The following is a 14,041-nucleotide window of genomic DNA, read 5'->3' on the forward strand; positions in this document are numbered from 1 at the left end:
GCTCGTCCGATGAAAGCAAACGCTTCGGAGCAGTCCCACACAGCAAGGCCTGGCAGGAGCGGAGAGCCGATGTCCCCGCTCCTTGCAGAGCAGAGATGGGCGCAGAGGACCCGTTGCTACAAGGGAGAGCACCACCTTCCCCAGCCTCCGCCGGCCTCAGGGACAAGCCTCGCGCATCTGCTGCCTGTTTTTCCCCCAGAGCCATTAAGTGCCATTATGCAAGCAGGGTTAAAAGGGATTTGAGAATAGGCTCCCTTGCCAGTGTGCTCAGCTGCCTGCAGCACCCCCAGCCTGGCACAGAAACGAGGGTGTCTGCAAACAGCCCGGCAGCCAAGAGCCCCACACGCTTCCCACGGATCCCCACAGGGCAAAGCTGGGCCAAGAGCGGGGCAGCCACAGAGCACCCACACATGTTCCGGGGGCTCCTTCTTGCCAAGGCACCAAAGACGTCTCACCACCTCGATCCCGCCCGCATATTTCTCAGCGCACTCAGATCTTGCCTTAGGGCGCTCAGTGCCGTTTCATTTATGCTCCCTCCACCCTGTCCTATCCTCACACACCGCAAACACCTCAAACACGCACCAAGGCTTGTTGGGCTGCACGCTGGTGCTACCTGCAGCCTCTGCTACTCCGGCCTTACCCCTTCTTATTCCCCCTGCCCTGCAGTGACCACGGCTGGAGGAGAAGTGAATCAAGGCGCAGATGCAGGCTCGTTGCCTCACCTACACTCCCACTTCCGTGGTCCTCTTTTCCTTCTAAGGCTGCATCACATCTTTGCACGGAGGCCTGGGTCAGCACGGCAGTGACATCCCAGAGGCCTCTCCGCATGGCTTATGAAAGCCGAGTTCCCCAGGGATGGGCAGAGAGCGGCCTGGAGACCGGAGCGGGAAGGAAACGGGCTCTCTTGCCGCCTGCTGTCGGAACACTGAACTGAAGGGCAGCGTTTCAGCGCTCCCAACGCCTTTGCCAGCCCCGTCACCCCTCCTGCTGCCGTGGTGCCCTCGAGCAGGGCAGCAGTCCCTCTCCCCACCTCAGCAGCCAGCTCTGACATGCAGGCTGCAGCTTCGGGACAGGCGCATCGCTGCACAGCTGCAGCCTTCAGCACACCCGACACCTCCAGTCCCTCTGCTCAGCCCCAGGATGCTGCTTAAAGAAAACTGTTCGTGTAAGCTCTCCCCTGCCCTACCAGGTCACAGATCCAGCCTGCACTAAGGGAAAAGCCGTGCTTTTGGCCCTGCTGGATAAGCCAGATTTATATTTTAACTCCAAGTCAGAACCTGGGGACAGAACCTGGCAAATAAGCCGGCCTTAGGCAGAGAGCTGCTTTGACAGTCACCAACCCGGGGTCAGGTGACATTTAAGGCAGACACGTGCCTGCTCTGAGCTGCACCCTGTTCTGGGGAAATACAGGGGAAGAGCTGTCACACCCACACCAATGTCTGATATAAGTAATACAGCAAGCCACATAGGTGCCAACGAGTGTAGCTATAAGTTATTTATTCTGCAAAATAGAGGTATCTTCTATGGAGTTGAACACTGGAATCACAGCATTATGAACCGAGTTGTGGAAACATGATGACAGCAGGTGCCCTCACGCGCACACACCCCCTCTCCCACACACACACACACACACACACACACACACACACACACAGCCTTTGTACCGGCCCCTACTCTCGCATCATCCAGAAAGGGAACCCTCGCTGCAGCTCAATTCGCAGCAACTCGCAGCGAGGGCCGCATTCAAGAGCCCTTCCCTATTCACAGGGAACGAGGCTGCTCGGGAGAGGCTGCACAGCCCAGGCAATGCGCGAGAGCTGCACGGGCTCCCCGGCGCCGCGGCCAGCACGCCCTGGGCAGGAGTCAGCTCGTGGCAGAACACGCTTGGTGGCTGCAGCTCTCTCCTCCTCGCCTCGGTCTTTGCTCACGGAGCTGAGCGCAGGGTGGCCGCAGGAGGCACCTCCCCACGTTACGTTAGGAGACAGTCAGTGCCCCCTGCTCGCCATGGTCCATGTTCCAAAGCCGGTAGAACTCGGCAAAGTCCACGTAGGGCTCAACGCGCCCGTCCTCGTCGGGCTGGAGTGAGTGCGCGGGGCGGGAGCGGAAGAGACCCCCGTCCGAACTCGAGCTGCTGCTCTGCGTGTGGGTGTTGGTGGACTGCAGGGTCACCGTGGGGCTCTGGCTGTGGAGAGGGAGAGAACAAACGTGAGCATCTTTATTTTTCCCAGCTGATGCTTTGGGCATGGACACATCTACTTTCCCCCCCCCCGCCACAGACCAAGCTCTCACAGATGAAAGAAGTTGCAGCCCCTTGCTCTGTCAGAGCATTAGCTGTGCTCAGCATTGCCTGGAGCTGATGAGTGCCAAAGATATCCATCTCACCTTTAACTGAAGGGCCTTAAGTACAACCAGGCTTCTGAGGAGCAGAGAAAAGGAGGAAACAAGCACGGCATGCACTCTGCTGGCCTCCCCCCACCCTTGCAGGATGATCTTTACGGGAAAAGCTGACAGCAAGAAAAATCTATTCTTGTGTGACCTGCGTTATGGCCACGCACCTCTGGTATGTCAGCTTCAGTTTTTTTCCTGGAGCTACCAGAGCACAACAACCAGAGAGCTTCATCGCTCTGCAGCCTGTACATGCTCCACCCTACTCCGAAGGCTGGACTGAAACCGGAGCCGCTAGCGTGAGCCTGCAAAGTGGATCCAGATAGAATCTGCTTCTAATCTTTATTCTCTCTTCCACCTTTCAGCAAGCCAACTTGTGCAGCACAGCTTCTCTGGCAGCTCTGCAGGTGCCCTGCACTGCCCTTGCTCCTCACTAAAATCTTCCCTCCACGCACACAGCCAACATGCTGGGTACCCAAGATCCCAAGGGAAGGGCTGTCACATTGCCACAGAGCAGGGTATTTACTTAGTGAGGGTGGGGGTGGCTTCATCCAGAGTAGAGCTACTGTGGGCACCATTGACCATCTGGCCTTGGGAAGGCATGACGAGGGATAGTGTGACACTGGTCTTGCTTGTGCTCTGGGAGCTGGAGTATGGCACAGAGACTGGGTAGACACGGCCTCCTGCGAAGGCAAGAAACACAATTATAAATCCTGTCAAGACATGACTGACTGGGCATGTACAGGGTCAAAGAATGGTCAAAGAGAAGGCTGAAAATCCCAAGGAAAGGGCTTGTACTAAACTGCCTTTCCTAAATGTACTGCATTTTGTCAAGATGTCCCAGGCTCCTGGTCCTGGAAGCAAACAAAACCTCAAAACTTTAACAAGAAAGTGCCTTCCACACTGAATGTCTTTGCTCCTAACATCAGCACTGAATCAAGAGACCTCATCCTCCTCCCTCCACTTTGTTTTGTTCCCCTCCCCACTCACCTTGTGTCGGTGTCAGCGTGGGCTGGCTCATCTCGCCCAGGGGGTACCCGAAATTCCTCACAAGCAGCGTCATGTCTTCATGCCGGGGACAGAATTTGGACCGTTCCCCACCGCTGGCAAAAGTGTCGCAGTGGATCCGCTTAACCCGGTCCACCACTGCCTGTGCCACCGCGTCCAGGGACGTCTGCTTGGCAAACTCCGTGGCTATCATGGCTGCAATTTCCTGGGCACGCACAAACAAAAAAAGGGGAGAATGTTTCAGGGAGGATTCAAGGGGAAGCTTTTTCCAGCCATCTGGCCTAGGACTTCTACAGCAACTCATCTGGCTGTTCTGCTTACCAGTCTCAGTGATATTTGCCTTTGTACCTTGAATCAGCCCATTCTCCTCAATGGACTTACTCCTAAAGGACAGAAAGCTGCCTGGAAGAACTGGCTCAGCAAAGCAGCTCTCTCATTTATCACAGCCTAGGACAGGGGAGCACAGATCCAGCCCAGGGGGCACTCATGGGACAGATGTGAAAGAAAGCCTGTGCCAGAGCAGCTGGTGCCACTGGGGTAACAGGAGTGTTTCCCACCTGGGAACGCTCACCTGATTGGCCTGTCCAGGCCCATGAGCTGCCTCCAGAGCTTTGTAGAGCCCTTCCGACATCAGCACCAAGAAACCGGTCACGCCATCCAGCGAGTGCCCTCCGTGGATTTCCGGCTCCGCTATGATGGGTTTAGACTTAGCAGCACTGAAGAGAGACAACGTAAGTAGCACCTAACAGCAGAGTAGTAGGCAAGAGGGGAGGACCATGAAGAGAAAGTGGGACCGAAATCACAAGGTTGAGTTTTTCTAACCTGAGCAGTTCGATATCTGTATAGCCATATTTGACTTTGTAATCTCCAATGCGCCGAGTGCTCTCCTGCCCACGAATAGTTCCCACTTGTTTTATTTTCCCTGCGTCCAAGCCTGCCAGATTGAAGGAAAAGAAAAAAAAGAAAAAAAGTTCATTGACACTTTGGGAAGTTTACAATATTTCTTGTGGTTATATATACAGTCATATACATTGAGGAATGAGGAAAGAAATATCCACAGCTAAAGAGAACGGCAAGACAAAGTCAGAATCAAAGATTCATTAAGAGCCCAACAGGAAGGACAGGAAGAACAGTTTGCTCTGTTCAGGGGGGCACCTTCTCATTAGTTGTGACCTGAGAGGGAGAAGGAGAGATGCACATAGCCCGACCTACCCACCCTAAATGCAATGGCTGGTTCTGAGACAAAGCCCATGTCCTAGCCCAGGGCCACCAGTGGCAGCTGGCCTGGACACACGCTTTTCACTGAAAAGGCAGTGGAGCATCTGTGCCTGCCAGCTCCACACTTTGTGATAGGAGAAGGAGAGCCAGACTGGGAGGATAGAAAATATGTGAAGGATTCTGCTCCATTTCTTTTTTACCTGCTATTGAACCCTGCTCCTAACCCCTATCTAACATAATTTCCCTACTAAGCTCTTCTTTTTTTTCCTCTCCCCAAGAGTTATCTATAAAAGCTCAAAAAATTGCCAAATGCTCAAATTAAGTATGGCCTACTCCTAAAATCTAAGACATTGAGCAAATAAGTATTTGCCTTAAAAAAAGTTTAAGGTAACATGCTTCTGCTTCAGCAAATAACTCCGTTTTGGCAGGGATTAGGAAGATATCCCACTGGAAAGAGATTCTACCTGGGACCATGTGGGAGCAGCTGCTATTTAAGATAGGACTTGGAACAGACAAGGCACTTACCTGGTCTGTTCTGGTGACTCCTCCCTCCTCACACCTAGAGCTAACAGGTAGAAAACGTTTTGAGATTTTATCTAGGCCTGACTCCTCAGCACAAGGTAAAGGCAGGGGTCCAATTGAAACTCTCCCTCTGAGTCAAGTCAACCTCAGCGCACAGCTGGCTCCACACCTACCGCAGCAGTGAGACACCTCTGCCACGTGCTGCAACCCAAGCCTGACTCACGCGCCCGGCCTGGCTCCTTTGCGGGGTCACGGTGGGGGACAGGTCACTGAGGGCATGGGGGGCTCCCTGGCTGCACCACGGCTCCCTCCTGCGGCCTCAGTGTGCTGGCAACACAGGCATGACCCACTCCTCGCTCCCCTCACGGAGGCAGCGCAGGCTGCAGCACGACATGCGTGACCCTCAGCGCCTCCCACGGCTTCCCTGCAGCTCAGCCCTACAGCCACCTCCTCTGGGCCCCAGCAGAGCCTGTGCTCGCTGGCTGACTCCACCAGCTGCTAGGACCCTGTCAGGTTAAGAAGGTGGGTAGATGGAGCAGACTGCTCTTCTGCTATGGGCCACAACTCAACTCTACACGCTTACTTGGGGAGTGGAAAGGCAGCTGAAGGCTCTCTTTCCCTAGATCTCCATATTCATTTTTATATTTCACATCACTACCACAAGATTATGGGGGAAAAAAAGGAGGAGAAAACCAAAGGGAAATGGAATGGAAGATAAGGTTTTGCAGCAGAAAATTACCGCATCAACAGCCTTATTAGATAAGAATATATTTACTAGGTAAGGATAATGAAGGATGCCAAATTAGCCCTACCCTACCCAGGACATAAGCATCTCAAAGAGAATAATTTAGTATTAACAACCACACAAACAAATTGGGCTACTTCTAAACAAAGAAAGAAAACACACAGTAAAGTAAAAGGAAAACGGCCTGAAGCAAAATGTCTGTATTGGACAGACCTCAATAGCTACTGATGTGACACCAGTAAACAGCAGCGTTTGTCCTGGTTCTCTCTGAAATGCAGTTTTTTTTTTTTTTTTTAAACACTTTTCACACAGGCATATTGAAAGACACCATCCCCAGGGTGAGGCATTAGGCAGAACTTAACCCAGCATAACTGTGGTTTGCCTCCACAGGGGCAGTCACACACAGTCCTTCCTGCCTCTACCCTCTGGCCAGGTGCTTTGGCTCCTGCCTTCAAACAGACTCTAGCTCTCGCCCAGCTGGAGGCCAAATCAGTTTCGATTTGGCAGCTGGACACAAAACTAATTCTTAAAATGTGGGGGGGAAAAAAATGGATAGTTTTCTGCTGGTTCAGGGAGCTGAGCTGACTCACTCTATAACCTCACAGTGGCTAAATTTACAGGAAAAAAAATAGGGTGGTAAACTTGTAATTTGAAACTGCAACCCATGAGGAGCTTCTTTTTGTGGCCAGTTTATTGTTTCCAGTGGCTTGAGTCATTCTGGTAACACAGATAAACTGGGCAACGAGATCTCAGATAAGAGCACGAAATCCAACACTCACCCAGCTGGGAAAAGCGGAAAAGTTCATCCTCATTCTCTGTCGTATGGTCCACGTTGAGCTGAGTCACCTGCAGCCCGTCCACTGTGGACTTGCACAGCAGTGCCCGGTTCGTGCCTGCAGCAGAAGCAGCGATATGAGGTGCCAAATAGTTCTGCCATCAAGATGCAGAACATATCCCAGTGACAAGGAGAAGTGGAAAAGGAGAATAAGGAAGGATAAAAAGATAAAGGCTTGTGTACTGTTTCTCCATAATCTCCTAAAAGGAGCCTTGCTCACAGCATCACAGGCCTGCTAGGTGGTTCTTCATCCAGGCTGGAGCTGTCCCTCAAAAGAAGGCTTCCCACTTGTCACTGAACCTGCTACTGCCTCACTACTCATTTTTCCTCTCTTCTTTGGACATGCATGTTATACGGGCAAATATTTACAGAGATAGAGACCAAATTTCATGTCTAAAGATCCAAAATCTGCTTCCCCGCCCCCCAAAGTTCAAATTTCTTTAAGTCCATCCTCAGAAAGGCCGAGACTTGAAGGGCTGACACAGAACAACTCACCCACATTGGCGATGTAGAGCTTGTTGTTGAGAACGACAGCCACAATCGCCATGGCTCCTCCGGAGATCTCCTGCTCTACAACCTTCAATCTCTCCACAATCTTCTGGTATTGAGGAGGCAGCTGGTGGTGAGGGACACCCTGAAAGCCGAGATACCAGGAGAAGCTTAAACGCACGATCCACAACACAGAAACCACAGATGGTTTCCAAATGCTGCAGGGAGAGAACTGTCAGTCTTGCCATGGGGCTGAGGCAAAGAAACAACAAATAACACAGCTCTGATCAGATGAACGGAACCTGTCACTCCAGAATCTTAACAGCAGCATCCACATCTGCCCAGACACCACACAAGCGTGAGGCCCTGCGGACTGTGCCACATGGCTTGTTCTGGAAGAGCCACAGGCATGGTGGGAACTCTCATCTCTGTGATACATTCAGTTCTTTACCCCTCTTCTGAGGGGACTAATAATGAGTCTACATAGGGCCAGTAAGAACACACTGGGAACTGGACTAAGACACTTGCTTCATTTCATGCAGACCTCTGGGAGAGAACTAAAAAGTAAGAATTTCTCAGCTACAGCCTCCCTCGGACCAGACTGACTAATGTTTCCAAGACTTATCCAGAAATTTGGAGGAAGGGAGCTCCCACCATCTCTGTTTCGGAGACTGTAAGGCTACATTACCTCTGGTAGTTGAGACTGCAGGCTGGCTTTCTCTGCCAAAGCATCATCAATGGACTCCAAGAAACTCCTTTCTACCACATCAAAAGCCTAGAAGAGTCCATAAGAGAGACTGAGCTGTTATCTCTCATCTGCAGAACTTTCAAGCTACCTACCGCCACACCAAAACTGGCTCACAAGAGTGGTTGATTGCTGTATAGACATTCAAGATCACTGCAACATACCTAAGCACAATTATTTTAATGCAACTAATTAGCAACTTGTAAAAACAATCTGCAATACACACAACAGGAGATACACGTTACATTCAGATTGATGTCAGAGCTGTCTGTTTCTGTGCATTGATTTTAAGAACTTAGCTATTATCACTCCAGAAGGTACACTCACAAATCCATCTCTCCACACATTAAGTATTCACTTTTAGTCACTGTCATCTCCTTCACAGGTTGACTTGTCCCTGTGTGTCCAGGGAAGGCTGCCTGCAGCTTCCCACAATGCTCTCAGCAGTGGGGGACACATGGGTACGAGGTGGGAGTGAAACAAAGCAGTGCAGCTGCTCAGGATGAGTGCTGCCTGCTATCTCAGCTATTGGCAGATGTTCCCAGTCCTCCAGAAACCAGCTGCTCTCCCCTGATGGCAAAACTGAGGAGGTGGGTATTGTGGGAAGCAGAGGCTGCTCCCAGCCAAATCTTATTTACCTGCAGCAGAACTCGGCGCACGTCAGCATCACTGTGATCTGCATGTAGCTGGCCCAAGAGCAGTTCTGCCGAGAGCCTTTGACCCACAAAGTTGGTGACTCGGTTGCCATCGTAGCCATTGAAGACACCATAGAGGTAGCAGTTGTTCTCGCTCCTGTCAGAGAAGGCAGAAGCAAAGAGGTCACAGATGTCCGTGACACAAGAAGGCAGATGTAACAAGTTTCTGCAGACAACTCCTGCACACTCTGACTCCACCCTGTACTTTCACGTCCTACTGAGGCAAGCCAAACACTGCTCTTACCTGCCCCTGTGTCCTGTGTGCACCCCACTCACCTGAACTTTAACCAATTATCCTCCAAGGGGTGAGCTTCTGTGCCCTTGCCATCTGCACTGTAGGAACGGTTTGGAGCGGAGCCCACCCCCGAGAGATGGCAGGATGGCAGGTCATCTGTCCAACTGGGCTGCTGCTCCTGGGAGGCAGGAAAAGAAAAGAATCCATGTAAATGCTAAGCAGAAAAAAAGGAAAGAAACCACACAAACGCCAAGCAAACTGCAGCGAGGGTTCTGGTTCAGCAATGGCTCACAGGGCCATCCCCATCTTCTTCTCAGCCCTAAGGGTGGCACAGCACCCCAGCCGGTCACTTCATACTCCCTGCCGTGGCACTGCATTGCCTAGCTCTTCCCTTCCCTCCGGGGCTGAGCTCTGCCTGCACCTCCCATCTCTTGCTAACAACTAACAAGAGAACCAGACGCACAGTTTGCACCTGGGTTTTTCGCTCGATATGGCACAGCCCTAGCGAGCCCCTAGGGCCCCTGGCCGGCCCACCGCGGGGAACGCCATGACTCCCGGCTGGACGCAGAATCCCACCGGGAGAGGAGGGCGAGAGCCGTGTCCCTGCAGACACCCACGGGACGGCCCCGGGCTCCCTGCCACACACCAGCGCGCACGGCGCCGCCGAGGCCCGCCCGGCCGCCCCACAGCGCAGGCCCGGCCGGAGGCACCGGCTGCCCCGGGACAGCACCAGGGAGGACGAAGAGCCGCCGACGTCGAAGCGGCGCCGCCGCCGTCACCGCTTCCCACAGGGCGCCGCGGGCGGCGGGAGGCCTGGCCCCCCCTCCCCGCACCTGGGGGTGCGTGAGCGCGGGCTGGGGGGAGCCGCCACTCACGCTCTGCAGGAGACTCCTCCTCTGCGCCGCCATCTTGAGCAGCACCGACCGCCTCCCGCGGCGCGGCCCCTCCGCCGGAGCAGACGAGTCCGCCGGCCAGAGCGGCCCCTCCCGCCCGGCGGCGCGCGCAGCCAACGGCCGCGGCGCTCCCGGGCGCGATGCGGCTCCCGCGCATGCGCGCTCCGCCAGCCCCCGCGGCGGGTGGCGGCGGACGTTGGTGGCCGTTGGTTCGCTGCGCGGGGCCTGGCGGTGCGGGTGCGCTGCACTGCTCTGTATTTGCACACAGTGATATAATACGTACTTATTGCTGTATTATAAATTAACAATACGCATTTTGAGTTAATAATACACATTACAAGTTAATACACATTATAAATATACTTTTTTTCTGTCATTGCCTTTTTTCCCAGTCAAATTGAGACGTTTCTTGGGTCTCACCTGGCGGCCACCAGTGCTGAGAGAAAGAAGCACTTTCCTGCCGTCCTTGCAGGCGTGTGTGGAGGCGGCAGGAGAGGTAGCTTTATTGCAAACCCTGTGGTCCTATGGGACCATGTCTTGGGTGCCCAGTAGCTCCAAGCAAGCCTGGGAGCCTGTTGCCACCCTGGTTCTGTGTGATTTTTAAGGGAGAGGCCAAGTATAGTTAAAACCAAGATGCCAGCTGGCAGCGGCGCTCTTGCCCCATAGGTACCCTCAAGAGACCTCCACTCCCCTCAGCTTGGACTTGTTCTGCTGCCAGGGTGGTCAAGGCCCTTTCCCACCCTCCCCTGGAGCCACGACAAGGACTGGGTGGGACTGTGTCCTCAGGTCACAGTGGGAAGGTGTTTGGAGCAGCTCACAGGTGCTGCCTTGATTCTCAACTGCTTTGACTGAAAGCTCCCTGCAAAGATGCAGTGCAGCTTCAGAGCAGAGCCCGAGCTGCCATGACCTGACTGCTGAACTGGTTCAAACTGGAGCATATCTTCATGGGTGTTGCAAATCCACTTGTCGCACATCTCTGCCTCTCACCTGGGATGCAGAGGACCTTGGGTGGGAGTACTCTGCATCTATATATGTAAAATTGCTCAGTAACAGTCATTGAGCTCTTCAGCTAGACCGTAGCCAGCACCATTCCCTGTCAAAAGATTCCCATAGGTAAATTTAGGCCAAGACATTCACTTTGCAATTTCTACCTGAGTGACAGATAAACAGAGAGAGATGGTTGGGCTCTTCTTTTAAGAACCAGCCTTTGCCTTTCTAGGCTGAGGTAGACAGTTTCAGGAAACAGTTTCTATTTAGTCAACCCAGCTGAAGCAGGAGGGAAGGCCCAGGCATCATTCCCACCCCTTGCTTTCATTGTAAGTCAGCTGCAGAGTCCTCCAGGTGTGTGGCTGGCATCTCGTGGAGTGAGCAATGGCAGGAAGACTGGCCACAGCGCCTGGGGGATTCCAGGAAAAGCACGTTTCTCCATGGGAATCAGAGCGGAAGGGTCTTCAACATGCCAGACATGCAGTTTTAGTCATGTGCAGCAGTGCCGTTGTGGTGCGAGTGGGAGTACTGAGCAGTCCTGACTTCCAGCAGCCACCTGATACTCTTTTAACGACATCTTTGTGGCAAATATATTAGATTCAGATGCGCTTCAGAAATAAATGCCAGTTAATTAGCCTCATGCTATAGAAGGATAGCTTTTGCTTCGAGGACTCCTGCCAGAGGATTCCAGCTCTCTTCCTGTAAATCCTTTATCTGTTTAATTGCATCTCTTTTCTTCCAAATACACAAAGAGTTCATATCCTTTCCCATTGTGCAAACTCCTAAATTATCAGCCATTCAAGCAGACTTGGATACACAGGCAGGAATATATTTTAAAGGTTATATATGGTCCAAAGATGGAAGGAAATGCTGAATCTAAAACTTCAATCTACAAACAAGTTTCCACATGTTTAGTTTTATGTTTCAGCTTGGTGGCACTGATATTATTTGAACTGTTCTTGGTTGTGAAGCTGTGAGTGGGTACAAGTAATTATAGGAATGGAGCTTCAGTCTGCTTTAAAACTAAAATTAGAAATAACAAATTTAGAACTAATAAGGATTTGTTTTCCTACCCGAATTAAAAGTTCGTGTTGCTGCAGAAACCCGTGTAGAACAGCACTGTCTTTGTAATTAAAAAGCATCAGACGAGTTACCGCTGTAAAACACGATGTCACCTTTTCCAGCATTGCAGCAAAGGCTTATGCTTATTTAATGACACTCAAGAGCTGCAGTCATGCGCCTTGATGGCCCTGGGCAGGCTCTGTCCTTGCACAGAGCACCCCTGATGCAAGACTTCGGATGTGCTCAGAGTGTGTTGCATCCCGGGACTGGGAATTTAGGAGACATTTCTGACTTCTTATATTTGTAAATGACTCCATGTGAGCCTAAAGAGTGGGATCTGTAGAGTGTGTGTGTGACAGTGCAGAATTTGATCTCATAATCTCCGAGAGTGAGGAAAACCACCTTTTTTTTTTTTTTTGAAGATAGAGAAGCTGCCATTTTTGTTTGTATGATGATTAGTCATTTCTTGCATTTAAAAGTGTTCCCTGTTCCTAATTCAAATGTGACCGGCGTCAGTTCTTACGGATTATTGTCGTTTTGCCTTTTCCTTTCCCTTTGGGTATCAACGCAGACTTTCTAGTGCAAAACATTTTCCCATGGTGAAAATACTTGTGCCAGATTCTACCTGGATATTCCTGTAGCTCTGCTACCGAGTCTGCACTCTAACCTTCAGCAAGACACTTAACTACTTGCTCTGCAAAAAGGGCATGATAAGGCTTACCAAACAGGGCTGCCTGCAGTGCTAAATGGATCCTTGTCCTGCATTTTGCAGCCGTCCAAAGGAGAGCGCTGCTGATGCTTGTGTGCTGCTTCATGAATAGCTCTTCACAGAGAGCTTTATGCAGCACTTGCAAAATGAAATACGGCACCAACAGAGTTTTTGCTACTTGTATTGATCAAGCTCACTTTTCCCTTTATCTATGCTTTTTGTATTTAGAAAATCCTCTCCAAAAAATTACCATGCTGTATGAGACAGCCAAAATCTTCCCAAGAATGCAGGATGTTGGCCATTGAACCTCATCCATACACAAATAAATTCATCTTAAAATGTAGCTTCCTCTCTCATGTCAGTTTAAAACTCCCATTTTTCTCATTCTCTCTTCCTCTCTCTCTCTTTCCTTTTGTATTTATTGTTTCTCACTACTCTATTCCCAGTGCTAGGTATTATATACACAGCATTTCTGGTGCCAAGCTGCGCTACTGCCTTCCTGTTTTTATGAACGATTTCTCTGTGGAAAACGAAACGTGATCATTCTGCTGGGCCAATGGATAAGAGATGTTGCCTGTTAAACACCAAGCCCCAGGGAAGCACCGTATTGGTAGGACGGCCCCTACAAGGTGCTGGTGTCGGCGCTCTCAAACTTTACCCAGAAGACACAATTACAGGCTCACCAGGAAAAGTCATCACATCATGCCATTTCTCTCTACTGGTCACAAGTGGGATTGGTTTAGGGATTTATTTTTTCTGCCCAGTTTTGCTGATGATGGAGGCTGGGGCTATGGGGAAAGTTGTGATTTTTGATGAGGCTTGTGGGTGCTGATGAGGAAAAGGGCCACTCGGGCAGAGCCAGCCTGCTGCACTTGCACTGTTCCTAGAACGGAGGAGATAGGGGAGACAGCAGCTTCCTTCCTCCAGTACCTTCCAGGGAGGCAGAGGGCCAAAGTGGAACAGCTAGAGCCAGGAGAAGGGGAAGGGTGAGGGAGGGCTGATGCCCAAGGATAAGAGAGAGCAAGCCAATATTCACAGAACTGGTTGAGTGAAGAGCTGTGGGCCAGTTCCATTTTTTGAAGGAGGCAAAAGGAGCTGTGCTGAAACATATGGATTTATTGAGTTCCACAATGTGCTAAAAAAGCCTCAGCTCCTGGAGCAGTGGAATTATGTGAATATTTCTTTTTCTTTCTTTTTAATTTTTTCTTTTTTTAAAAAAACTTTATAGCCAAATTATGTTTCTAGATGTCATGGCTGCAGGGAAGGGCTTCAAAATATGACTCATAAGAGCTCAAAATACAAGAAAGCAATTTAAGAGCTTGCCAATAATTAGAAGAAAAAAACTCATAATTTTGGAGCCTTATTCATCTTGAATGCTTTTTTTTTTGGGCAACATTTTGCCTCATGAGTATTAACTCTTACATTTGCCAACACAGACAGTTTTCTTTTGGCGGGTAGGATATTTCCTCCATGCCGCCACGGCACAAGCTCAGAAGGCACAAGCGCAAGCAAA

The 14,041-nt window shown here is 50.9% G+C and overlaps 1 protein-coding gene across 1 annotated transcript; it reads right to left on the reverse strand.

Moving 5' to 3' along the window:
• Nucleotides 1–1,902: 1,902 nt before the first annotated feature.
• Nucleotides 1,903–9,823, reverse strand: TAB1 (TGF-beta activated kinase 1 (MAP3K7) binding protein 1). Its single transcript, XM_088531884.1, has 11 exons — nt 9,753–9,823; nt 8,919–9,055; nt 8,586–8,739; nt 7,891–7,977; nt 7,209–7,347; nt 6,658–6,771; nt 4,216–4,327; nt 3,965–4,109; nt 3,376–3,598; nt 2,912–3,068; nt 1,903–2,182 (listed from the first exon to the last, which is right to left on the reverse strand). The coding sequence occupies exons 1-11, from the start codon at nt 9,783–9,785 to the stop codon at nt 1,975–1,977; spliced, it is 1,509 nt and encodes a 502-aa protein (XP_088388010.1). The 5' UTR covers nt 9,786–9,823; the 3' UTR covers nt 1,903–1,974.
• Between the last annotated feature and the right edge of the window lie 4,218 nt (nt 9,824–14,041).

Source organism: Tinamus guttatus, unplaced genomic scaffold (genome assembly GCF_059628265.1).
Source record: "Tinamus guttatus ecotype Peru unplaced genomic scaffold, ASM5962826v1 Tinamus_guttatus_pri_ptg000439l, whole genome shotgun sequence".
In the NCBI taxonomy this organism is placed as follows: Eukaryota; Metazoa; Chordata; class Aves; order Tinamiformes; family Tinamidae; genus Tinamus; species Tinamus guttatus.